The 12,789-nt window shown below is 42.7% G+C and overlaps 1 protein-coding gene and 1 pseudogene across 1 annotated transcript in view; both read left to right on the plus strand.

Moving 5' to 3' along the window:
- DSCAML1 (DS cell adhesion molecule like 1) overlaps positions 1-644 on the plus strand; it is a 327,482-nt gene extending 326,838 nt beyond the window's left edge. The window contains 1 exon segment of the mRNA XM_006912769.1: positions 169-644. Within this exon segment, the coding sequence (XP_006912831.1) occupies positions 169-644 (476 nt within the window).
- A 3,428-nt stretch (positions 645-4,072) lies between these two features.
- Positions 4,073-4,643, plus strand: LOC107195743 (annotated as a pseudogene).
- The last annotated feature ends 8,146 nt before the right edge of the window (positions 4,644-12,789 follow it).

Consider the following 12,789-nt stretch of genomic DNA (forward strand, 5'->3'; position numbering starts at 1 on the left):
AATGCTCAAAGAGGTCAAGCACCTGACCTTTCCTCAACTCCTCACTGCCCATCCTGTGGAGGGACTCCTATGCCAGCTTGGGGAGAAGATCGGTGGGTGGGGGGTGAGGTGAACAAGCAGGTTCCCAGAAGCCTCTGCCTCTCACATCCTCTGCTTCTGTGATTTCAGGTGACTACTGTAACCTGCCCCTGTATGCCAAGTCAGAGGCCTTCTTCCGAAAGGCGGATGGACGTGAGCCCTGTCCCGTGGTCCCACCCCGTGAGGCCTCCATTAGGAACCTGCCTCGAACCTACCACACCCAGGCTCGCCACCTGACCCTGGACCCTGCCAGCAAGCCCTTGGGCCTCCCGCACCCAGGGGCCCCAGCTGCCGCCTCCACAGCCACCTTACCTCAGAGGACTCTGGCCATGCCAGCACCCCCAGCTGTCACGGCCCCCCCAGCACCTGGTCCCACCCCTGCGGAGCCCCCTGCTGCCCCTAGCGCTGCCCCTCCAGCCCCCAGCACCGAGCCTCCACGGGCCGGGGGCCCACACACCAAAATGGGGGGCTCCAGGGACTCACTTCTTGAGATGAGCACGTCGGGGGTAGGAAGGTCTCAGAAGCAGGGGGCTGGGGCCTACTCCAAGTCCTATACTCTGGTGTAGGGGCACAGCAAGAAGAGCAGCCCTACGCTTGGACCTGTCTGCACCTCCAGCCCTCAGACACCAACTTGGCTGTTTTCCTGCGTTATTTATATAAAACTGACAGACAAAAACCAACCAACAATGAAAAGAGACCCCCCACCCTGCCCCAAGTCATGAACGCTTGTACATAGAACTCTTTTGTACAAATGAAACTATTTTCTTCTTCTCCATGAAGCCAGGGCACAAAGAATTTGACAGTCCTAGTCAAACCCCCCCACCCCACAAAATATGCGTGGAGAGATATATAAATATATAGAGAGATAAGAACACATTGACAAGCTATATATATATATATATATATACACACACACACATACATATATATATGTATGTGTGTGTATATATATATATATATATACATATTTCTCTCACCTTATTTTGAGACAGAGGCACAAAGACTCAGCAATTTTTCCTTCCTCATTCTCTCTCCAACCTAGGTGGTTTTGACAAAGACCAAAATCCGAACTCAGAGACACTGCATGCGATTTTACTGTTCCAAGAAAACCAGGAGTTGCTTCAATTTGCAGATGCTTATGTGTTAATACCTTTTTCTATGAAAAAAGACCCAGCGCCGTGTGCAATAAAGGTTATGTTTCTACGTGGTAGCTTTTTTCCCATCTGGCAAAAACCAATAGAGAGGGAGGAAGGAGAGGCCCCTATAACAGGCCGTCATCTCTCATGGAAAAACTTTGAGAAGACTGAGCTCTAACTCAGCACGTTAAGCTTTTTAAAAGGCTTTCAATTAGCCAAGGTAAGTCCTTGAGCACCTGTTCTGTTCTCAGATCTGTGCTGGGCCCTAAGGGGGTCCAGCTGTGTGGCTTTGAGCAAGTTCCAAAACCCCTCTGAGCCCCAGTTTCATTAGCTATAAAATGAGGCAACCTTGGTAAGAGCTCTGGGGAACCTGGTATGGGGAGCTGGGGGTGTCCACTGGCTTCTCTCCTCTAGGAGAATACAGTATAGCCAGGGGAACAAGCTATGCAGAAACACTAGTGAGCAGTTAGGTTATATAAGAGGTTCCTATGAACTGGGAGAGAGAGGTAGAGATTATGTATACCCTGGCGGTGGGGCCAGAGCCTGTAGTTCTGGGCTGACTGTTAGGGTGAGACCAAAGGGAACGGAAGTGAGGTCATCAAAGGTCGAAGAGGTGAAAAGGGCTCATGGATGAGGGGGAATGGAGCTCAGCCAAAGAGAAGCAGGCCAGAACTCTACCTCACCTGGTTTTGGAGGAGCTGGCAATGAGATTGCCCGGTGGAAACGTGCCCACGTGCAGGTGTGCAAGGAGCCTCTGATGAGAGGGTTAAGAGGGCAGCACGGGGCGGGGGCATGTGACCTGGGCCTTCGAGGACATGAAGGTTTGGATAGGCAGAGATGGAAACGCCCAAGAGACGGCAAAAGCCCAGGGGTAGAGACCCCAGCTGAAAAGAAGGTGCACCCAAGAAGTACAAGGGGGCGCCTGAGTTCAGCACCCTGAGTCAAGGCTGAGTTGTGCATCAGGAATCTGGAAGGAAGGTGAGTCTGGGGCCTGCTGTTGCCCCACAACTGAGAGGAGGAACTGGGAAGGGAAGGGCTGGAGACGAAGGAAGGGGTTTGTGCTTACCAGTTTCAGCACAACTGTGAGGGGCTGCATAGCTGAGACGCATGACCTTTAATAGAAGCACTTTTCAAAAAGCAACTCATTCCATAAAAATTCCCTGAGCACCCAGGGAGTGTGGGATGCCGAGGAGCTCCTGCCCACGAGTAACTACATTACAAAACAAGGAGGCACCATAAAAGAAGAGGGGGCAGAGATAATGTGCTCCTTGGTGACTCCTGGGCCCATGTGGAAACTCCGTCTCGGGCCCCACACCTAGGACCCACGCCAGAGACCCAGCTAATAGCATTAATGAGAACAGGGAGAATGAGGCCCTGCATTCCAGACACCTGTTGACAGCCCGGCTTCATTCCGTCCTGGGAGGACGGGCCGCCTCCCAGGGCTGCGCGCACCATCTGCAGGTCACCTCCAAAACTACAAGCACGATGATCAAGCCTGAGAATTCTTCCCAGAACTGGGCTTACGGCACAGCCAACCCCTACACACCCCCACCTGCATGCTGGACACTGGGGAAAACAAACATAAATCTGCCCCAGCTCCACCCAACCCAAGGAAGTGAACAAATCCCCAGAAGCTAGAGAAGAATGGAGCCACCGCCTAAGGGCTGCAAAGGAAAACCCTGTCATGAAACTACATCACGGAGCCCTATGCTATGTGCCAGGTGCTGAGCAAAACAGTTTCTTCGCATTGGCTCACGGAACCTCACGCAGCTTTTGGGGGCGAGGCATCACGATCTTCATCTGAAAGCTGAGAAAGCTGTAGCTCTGGGGAGTTAAGTAACTTATCCAAGATTAGAGGAGCAGGAACTGATGGAGATGAGAATCAAATTCAAGTGTCTGATTCCTTAACAACGAACCCATATTGCCCCATGTCCTGTGGTTCAAAGGCTGAGTTTCAGTTCCACCCCAAGGATGTTGCCAGGTGAAGGTGAACCAGCTGGACTTACTGACAGGAAAGCAATCGGTGTGAAACTATTAGTGACCAATTCAAGTAGGTGAGCCGACATGCAGGGCTGGGCGGGCCGGAGCTCTGATGTTGTACTTTACTCTGGGGAGAGGCAGCCATAGGAGGCAGAGATTCAGCATTAATGGGCTGGCTGTTGCAGAAGACCTGGGACCTGAGGTGGATCATGTGGGAGAAGGATTTAGAGAGGCAACAGAGAAACAAAACTTGACCCAGTTTAACCTGTGTTCAGCTGAGCTGGGCCCCTTACTTTAAAACACAAGGTCTGGAAATTCAGATAGAATTGTGCAAAATCCACACAATTTTATGTGCTGATAATCTCTAATCTTGATATATTCTTTAGCTGAACCACAAACCTGCCTATTTAAACTGTACCCAGAAGCTAATTCACAAATCCGCTAAACTTCCGCTTGCTCATTCCCAGGTTCTCATCACTGAACTCTGTACCTGGGGCAATCATCTTAAATATCTTGCTCCTTTCCAGATCTCCACTTTGTTCACCCCAGACAAGGCCATCAACTGTCTCTAGAGCCTTTATACTCAAAGTGTGATCCACGGAGCAGCAGCAGCATCCCCTAGGAGCTTGTTAGAAATGCAGATCCTTATGCCTCACCCCAGAGCCACTGCATCAGAATCTGCAGTTTAGCAAAATCCCCAGAGTTTTTGTATGCACATTCGATTTTGATAAGCCCTCCTCTAAGAAGACCTTTAAAGAGACCATTCCCCTGATCTCCCCCTTCTACCAACAACCAGAGCTTAATTGCACATCAGATTCACCTGAGGAGCTTGTTAAACACCAGCTCTTCTCGTAAGTGGCCTGAAGTGACCCCCCAAAATGGTTCACTATTCTCTTGACCCCACAAAATCATGCAAATGAAGAGGTTCAAATCTTCATGTTCACTTTAAGAACACTCATGAAACTGCCCAGGTCATCAAGAGTATGCATATCCAAAAAGCCACCAAGTATCTGAAGGATGTCACTTTACAGAAGCAATGTGTGCCATTCAGTCATTACAATGGCGGAGTTGGTAGGTGTGCCCATGCCAAACAATGGGGCTGGACACAGGGTCGGTGGCCTAAAAAGAGTGCTGAATTCTTGCTGCACATGGTTCAAAATGCAGAGAGTAATGTAAATTTAAGGATTTAGTTGTGGATTCTCTGGTCACCGAGCACATTCAGGTGAACCAAGCTCCCAAGACTCAGTGCAGAACTTATAGAGCTTTGCGTGGATTAACCCCTACATGACCTCTCCCTGCCATATCAAGATGATCCCTACTGAAAAAGAGCAGATTGTTCCTAAACTGGAAGAGAAGTTTGCACAGAAAAAAAAAAAGATATCCCAGAAGAAACTGAAGAAACAAAAAACTTATGACACGGGAATAAATTTAGCATCAAATAAATGCTAATAAAATTTAAAAAAAAAAAAAAAAAAGCCTAGATCTCACCAATCCCAACTGAATCACAATTTGTGAATGTGCATTCCAGGCATTTGTTTTATTTTGTTTTCATGGTAAAAGACACACTACATAAAATTTACCATTTTAACTATTTCGTTTTGTTTTTGGACAAGGGATTTTTTTAATCCTCTTTTAGGGAGAGGGTTGTTAGCATGTTTTTGGTTGTACATGGTATAATAGCAGCGTGGTAAACAGAAGCAAGACTTCACTCTCGTCTTTATTTGAAATTTGATTATGGTTTTAAAAGATATATATAGATATCATGGTGACAAGGAATAAACTATTGTGCCTTGTTGGTTTTTTGCCAATTTTTTAACTTGCTTTTTATTGAGATATAATTGACATAACACTAGTTTCAGGTGTACAACATGATTCAATACTTGTATATATCTGAAAATGATCATCTAGTTAGCATCTGTCACAACAAAATTTTTTTTCCTTGTGATGAGAACTTTTAAGATCTGCTCTTAGCAACTTTCAAATATGCAATATAGTATTATTAACTACAGTCACCATGCTGTACATGACATCCCCAGGACATATTTATTTTATAACTGAAAGTTCGTACCTTTTGACCCCCTTACCCCATTTGCCCAACCCAACCCTGCCAACCACCAATCTGTTCTCTATAACTATGAGCTTGTTTTTTTTTTTAATTCCACATGTGAGACCATACAGTATTTGTCTTTGACTAATTTCACTCAGCATAGTGCCTGCCCTCAAGTTCCATCATGTTTTCACAAATGGCAATATTTAATTATTTTTGATGGCTGAATAGTATTCCATTGTGTGTATGTGTGTGTGTGTGTGTGTGTGCGTGTGCGCGCACGTGTGTGTGCGCGCGTAACATCTTTACCCATTTATCCAACAGTGGACACTTAGATTGTTTTCGTATCTTAGCTATTGTAAATAATGCTGCTATGAATATGGGAGGTGCAGATATCTTTCTGAATTAGTGTCTTCACTTTCTTTGGATAAATACCCAAAAGTAGGATTACTGCATCACATGGTAGTACTATTTTTTAATTTTCTGGGGAACATCCATACTGTTTTCTACAGTGGCTGCACAAATTTACATTCTCACAGTGTACAAACATTCCCTTCACATCTTCACCAGAATTTATGTCTTGTCTTTTTGACAAATAGCCATTCTAACAGGTGTGAGGTGATATCTTTTTGTGGTTTTGATATGCACTTCCCTGATAATCAATGATGTTGAGCATCCTTTCCTGTTGGCCATCTGTATGTCTTCTTTGGGAAAAAGTCTCTCCAGATCGTTTGACTATTTTTTAATTAAATTGTTTGGTTTTTTCCTATTGAATTGTATGAGTTTCTTTATATATTTTGGATTTTAACCTTTATCAGATATATGATTTGCAAATATTTTCTCCTAGTCAGTGGTTGCCTTTTCATTTTATTGATGATTTTCTTTGCTGTGCAAAAGCTATTTAGTTTGCTGTAGCCCCACTTGTTTGTTTTTGCTTTTGTTGCCTTTGCTTTTGGAGTCAGAGCCAACAAATCATCCCCAAGACCAACATCAAGGAGCTTACCACCTATGTTTTCTTCTAGAAGCTTTATGGTTTTAGGTCTTATGTGTAAGTCTTTATTTTGAGTTAATCTTTGTATATGTAAGAAAATGGTCTAGTTATCCCAACATCATTTATTAAAGAGACTGTCCTTTTCCCTATTGTATATTCTTGGCTCCTTTGTCATAAATTAATTGAACATGTATGTGTGGGTTTGTTTCTGGGCTTCATTCTGCTACATAGATCTATGTCTGTTTTTATGCCAATATCATATTTTAATTACTATAACTTTGTAATATAGTTTGAAGTCAGGGAGAGTGTGATACCTCCAACTTTGTTCTTCCTTCCCAAAATTACTTTGGCTATTTGGGGTCTTTTGTGGTTCCACACAAATTTTAGGATTGTTTATTTTATTCCTGTGTAAAATGTCTCTGGAATTTTGATAGGGAATCATATTGATTCCATAGATTGCTTTGGGTAGTATGGACATTTTAAACAATATTAATTCTTCCAATTCATGAGCATGGAATATCTTTCTATTTATTTGTATTTTCAATTTCTTTCATCAGTGTCTTACAGTTTTCAGTGTACAAGTCTTTCACCTTCTTGGCTAAATTTATTTCTAGGTATTTTATTCTTTTTAATGAAATTTGTAAGTAGAATTGTTTTCTTAATTTCTCTTTCTGATAGTCCATTATTAATGTATAGAAATGTAAAAGATTTTTTTGTATATTAATTTTGTATCCTGCAACTTCACTGAATTTAATTATTTCTAACAGTTTTTTTGGTGGAGTCTATAAAGTTTTCTATATGTAATATGTCATCTGCAAATAATTACAGTTTTGCTTCTTCCTTTCCAATATGGATGGCATTTATTTTTCTTGCTTAATTGCTCTGGCCAGGCATTCTAATACTATGTTGAGTCAGAGTAGTGAGAGTGAGCATCCTAATCTTGTTTTTAATCTTAGAGGAAAAAGTTTCAGCTTTTCATTGAGTATGATGTCAGCTATGGGTTTGACATATACGGCCTTTATTATTCCTTCTATACATGCTTTATTGAGAGCCTTTAATCATAAATGAATGTTGAATTTTGTCAAATGCTTTTCCTGCATCTATTGACATAATCATATGATTCTTATCCCTTATATTTGTTAAAGTGGTGCATCACTTTGATTGATTTGTGGATGTTGAACCGTTCTTGTATCCCTGGAATAAATTCCACTCAATCATAGTGTATGATCCTTTTAATGTATTGTTGAATTCAGTCGGCTTCTTGTGTCCTTGTCTGGTTTTGGTATCAGAATAATGGCCTCATAAAATGAGTTTAAAAGTATTTCCTCCTGTTCTTTTTTTTTTTTTTTTAAGAGTTTGAGAAGGATTAGTATTAATTCTTCTTTGAATGTTTGCTAGAATTCACCAATGAAGCCAATCTGGTACTAGACCTCTGATTGTTGAAAGTGTTTTTTATTACTGATTTTATCTCCTTACTAGTAATCAATCTACTCAGATTTTCTATTTCTTCCTGATTCAGTCTTGGTAAGTTGTATGTTTCGAGGAATTTTCCCATTTATTTGGGTTGTCCAATTTGTTGGCATATAGTTGTTCATAGTAATGAAATTTTGTATTTCTGTGGTATCAGTTGTAACAGCTCCTCTTTTATTTCTGATTTTATTTATTTGAGCCCTCTCTTTTTCTTGGTGAATCTAGCTAAAGGTTTGTCCATTTTGTTTATCTTCTCAAAGAACTAGCTCTCAGTTTCATTGATCTTTTCTACTGTCATTTTAGTCTCTGTTTCATTTATTTCCACTCATCTTTATTTCTTCTACTAACTTTGGGCTTAGCTTGTTCTTCATTTTCTAGTTCTCCGAGGTACAAAGTTAGGCGGCTTATTTGAAATTTTCTTGTTTCTTGAGGTGAACATTTATCACTATGAACTTCTCTCTTAGAACTGCTTTTGCTGCATCCAGGGGAGCAAGTGGGACTTGAGGGTCCCTTGCTACCCTGGAGAACCTACTGAAAGTCACCATGAGACCTCACAGTGTCTGCCAGAAGGGAAGGAAGCTCTGAAGGCTGATGATATCCTCAAATCCATTAATGTCGGTAGCAACCGAAAGCTAACACTTGGCTCCCTGACTCCAAACAGATATCCAAGTAGAAGGGGCAACAAGTGATTACGTGCCACCCCAGCACGGCTGTGTCAGTGTCCTGTGCTATCCCCTGCAGACCTCATCAGTATGGTGAGCTCTGCCCTGAAGCCCTCCTGCTGCTGTTAGTGTCATTCTCTCTTTAGTTCTACCCTTCCCAGGCCAGGCCAAGGCAGACAGCACAGTTCCAGGACACAGCCCCGTGTGTCCGTGGCTGCCCAGAACCCACAGAGCACCCATTCTTGCCCTGTAATATAACACCCACAAAAACCCAGCCTAGAGCGGCCCACATAGCGCCCAAGTGTGAGAATGGGGCTTGAGGACACAAGCCCCTAACCTCGCCCTCCACCCAACATTTCTATAGCGTCTGACTCTACTCTGCTACCCTGGGTTCTTGAGTTCTCTTTCTCAGAACTCTCAGGTCCGTTTTTCAGGCTGTGAGACCTCCCCAGAGGAACGAGAGACTGAAAGAGAGTTCTCGCGCGTGCATACACACAACCTGGTGGACCGGGTTGGGGAGAACCGCGAGGTCTGATTACCCTTGAGCCAAGCAGCAAGCAGCATACCAAGCTGAGCAGAACTTTGTTGTGGGGCTGTAGGGGGTTCCTGCCGGGTTCCTGGACATCTGAAGCCTAAGGGAGCAGTTCAGGACACCAGGGAGGGAGAGGGGATTAGATGCGGGCCTTCCATGGAGGCAAGCCTCAAGGAGCACCTATTGTTTGTGTGGTGCTTTGCCAGGCACTTGGGGCACCAGACAAAGAGGACAGGCGGGTGGTGAGCTTCCCCCTAGGCACATGAAATGATCCCATTCTCAGATGAAGAAACTGAGGCTCAGTCTCTGCATTGTCACTTAAGCAAAGCTCAGAGATAATGGCAGTCACAATTGAGGATGGGTGTCTCTTACAGATCCCAACAGGCAACTGCCTCCTTCCAGAGGCCCAAAATCTCTACCTACCTCTTCTGGCTGTAGCTGAGTGAGTGCTGTTGGGGCCCCAGGGCCTGCCAACTGTCTCCTAAAGGAAGTGGGGCAGAGGATGGGGAGACAAGAGCTATTAATTTCAAGGTAGAAACACTGTCCTTCCTTAAGTCAGAGGCCTACTGGCCTCTGAAGCAGGGGAGAGCAGTAGGGAAGAAGAGAAAGGGTAGATGAGCAAGCTTTTCCTCTGAGAAGATTTACCCTGTTCCTGTAAAGAGGGAAGCTGCTCTGAACCTCCTTCCCCACCCCCTCACATTTGCCCTCTAGTCCCTGTCAGTAGGGAGGGCACATACTCATGAGGGTGAATGCAGAGTGACCACAGGCACAACCATGTCTAAAAGTCAGAATGAGTTATAGTGATCCAGGTTTGCATTCTGATTCTGACACCTACTAGCTCAATCTTTCCAAGTCTCCCTTTTTTCCCATCTTATAAAGATATGACCTACCTTATAGGATTGTCATGAGGATTCAGTAAGGACTGTAGGTAGGTAAAGCACTTAATACTGACTCACAGTAAGAAAACAGGCCATTATAAGAAGCCCTGTGAGAATATATATGGGCTCTACCCGTTAACTCCTGTATGAGCACACACACATGTAACAGGGAAGAGGAGGCAGCGGAGGTATCTGTGACCATCCTGTTTCATTGGCATGTGGAAAGAAGAGAGGGGGCATTTTTCTGTGTGGCTACAGGGCAGAACTATGAGAGAAATCTCCCTAATAATCAGCTCAGAGATGGCCAACAGAGGTTGGGCCGCCTTGCCCTTGAAAGAATTCAGCAGAGGCTGAATAAAGATTTACATTTGCATAGCATACTACAGTTTCCAGGCACTTCACCTAGGGTTCTTGAGAAAGGTTATTTCACTAATCCTCTCAGTATGAGGTATTTTCAGCCCCGTTATACAAATAAAGTGAGGCCTAGAGAGAGAAATCATTCCAAAAATGCCCCATTAGTAAATAGCAAGCAGAATTTGAACCCAGGTCTTTGGGAGGCATAAATAGAGGCCTTGGAGCCACACTTTGGTCCCAACCTCAGCCTAATAGGTGCTCAGAAAAGGTCCTATCTATCCTATCTTTGCCACTTTCCAATCCTAGGATAAGGTGCCCACAGTTGCCCCAGCAGTGGCTCAACAGGTGGACTGGAGAATAGAAGAGTAGTCGAGTCTGTGTCCTTCAAGCTCCCAGAGTCCATGTGGTTGTCAGGCACTGGCACTTGGTACTTGTAGGGAACCTCAAGAGCCACTCTTCCCTTCCTTCCCAGGGCAACTTCAAGCCCAACAGGCTCCCCTCTGCCTCTTGCCTCCCTGCCAGCCGACCCCATGGTCTGAACTTGTATCCCTTTCTCATCCAAGTGTGCTCACTCTCTTACTCACACTCTCTCTCCTTCCCTCCCTCTCCCAACGCCCCCTTTCCTTAGAGTCCTCCTTCACACACAACTGGCCACAAATGGAGTACAATAAATACCCCAGCAAACTCTTCCTTGCCATATCTTTGCCCCTTATGTCTTTGCTGTTGATCATGGAAGTCGCAGAAGTTCCAGAATCTCAGTTATGGTTCCTGACTTCCCTAAAGGGGTTGTAATAATAGCTAACATTTATTGAGTCCTTACTACATGGTTTTTTTTTTTTCAAGTTTTATTGAGATACAATTGACATAAATCATTGTATAAGTTTAAGGTATACAGCATAATGCTTTGACTTACATATATTGTGAGATTACTGCAATAAGTTTAGCACCCATACAATAATAAGAAAGGAAAAAAAATTTTGCCTTGTAATGAGAATTTATTATCTACTCTTTTAACAACCGTTGCATACATGCCATACAACAGTGTTATAGTCACCATGTTGTACATTACATCCCTAGTACTTGTTTATCTTATATACCTTTTCACCACCTTCATCCAATTCCTCCTCTCCACCCAACCTCTGGTATCCACAAATCTGATCTCTTTTATATATATATATATATAATCCAGATATAAATGAGATCATATAGTGTTTGTCTTTCTCTGACATTTCACTGAGCGTTATGCCCTCAAAGTCCATGTATGTTGTCACAAATGGTAGAATTTCCTTGGTGTTTTTTTTATAGCTGAATAATATTCCATTGTGTGTGCCGCAACTTCATTATCTACTCATCCATCAATGGACACACACAGGTTGTTTCCATGTCTTGGCTATTGTAAATAATGCTGCTACAAACATGGGGGTGCATGTATCTTTTCGAGTTAGTGTTTCCATTTCCTTGGCTTTATTCCCAGAAGTGGTATTACAAAAATATATGGTAATTCTAATTTTTTGAGGAACCTCCATACTGTACCAGTTTACAGTCCCTCCAACAGTACATAAGGATTCTCTTTTCACCACATCTCCAAATGTGCTGTTGAATTGGGCTTGCTAGTATTTTATTGAGAATTTTTATATCTGTATTCATCAGGGACATTGCTCTATAGTGTCCTTTTCTGGCCTTGTAAATGAGTTTGGGAATGTTTCCAACTTTTAAATTTTTTGGAAGAGTTTGAGAAGGATTTGTATTAATTCTTTAAATATTTGGTAAAATTCACCAGTAAAGCCATCTGGTCCTCTGCTTTCCTTAATTGGGAGACTTTTTATTTCTGATTCAATCTCCTTACCAGTAATTGATCTATTCGGATTTTCTATTTCTTCCTGATTTAGTCTTGGTAGGTTGTATGCTTCTAACAATTTTTTCATGTCTTCTAGGTTGTCCAGTTTGTTGGCATATAATTGTTCACAGTAGCTTTTTATGATCTTTTATATTTCTGTGGTATCAGTTGTAATGTCTCTTCTTTCATTTATAATTTTGTTGATTTGGGTCCTCTCTTTGGTTAGTCTAGCTAAAGTTTTGTCAATTTTGTTTATCTTTTCAAAGAACCAACTCTTAGTTTGGTTAATGTTTTCTATTGTTTTCCTGTTCTCTATTTCATTTATTTCTGCTCTCATCTTTATCATTCCCTTCCTTCCTTTGGCCTCAGTTCTTCTTTTTCTAGTTCCTTAAGGTGTACTTAGGTTGTTGGTTTGGAATTTTTCTCACTTCCTAATGTAGGCATTTATTGCTATGAGCTTCATTCTTAGAACTGCTTTTGCTGCATCCCATAAATTTTGTTATGTTGTTTTCATGTTACTTGTCTCAAGATACTTTTTAATTTCCCGTTAATTTTTTATTTGATCCATTACATCCCTTGTTCAGAAGGGAGTTTGTGAATTTTTCAGTTTTCCTCTTGTTATTGACTTCTGTGGTCAGAGAAGATATTTGGTATGATTTTAGTCTTCCTGAATTTGCTAAGACTTGCTTTGTGGCCTAATATATGGCCTATTCTGTCCTAGAAAATGTTCTATGTGTACTTGAGAAGAATGTGTATTCTGCAGTTGTTGGATAAAATCTCCGTACACAGCTGTTAGGTCCATTTGGTCTCTAGTGTTGTTCAAA

Source organism: Pteropus alecto, unplaced genomic scaffold (assembly GCF_000325575.1).
Source record: "Pteropus alecto unplaced genomic scaffold, ASM32557v1 scaffold224, whole genome shotgun sequence".
NCBI classification, from domain to species: domain Eukaryota; kingdom Metazoa; phylum Chordata; class Mammalia; order Chiroptera; family Pteropodidae; genus Pteropus; species Pteropus alecto.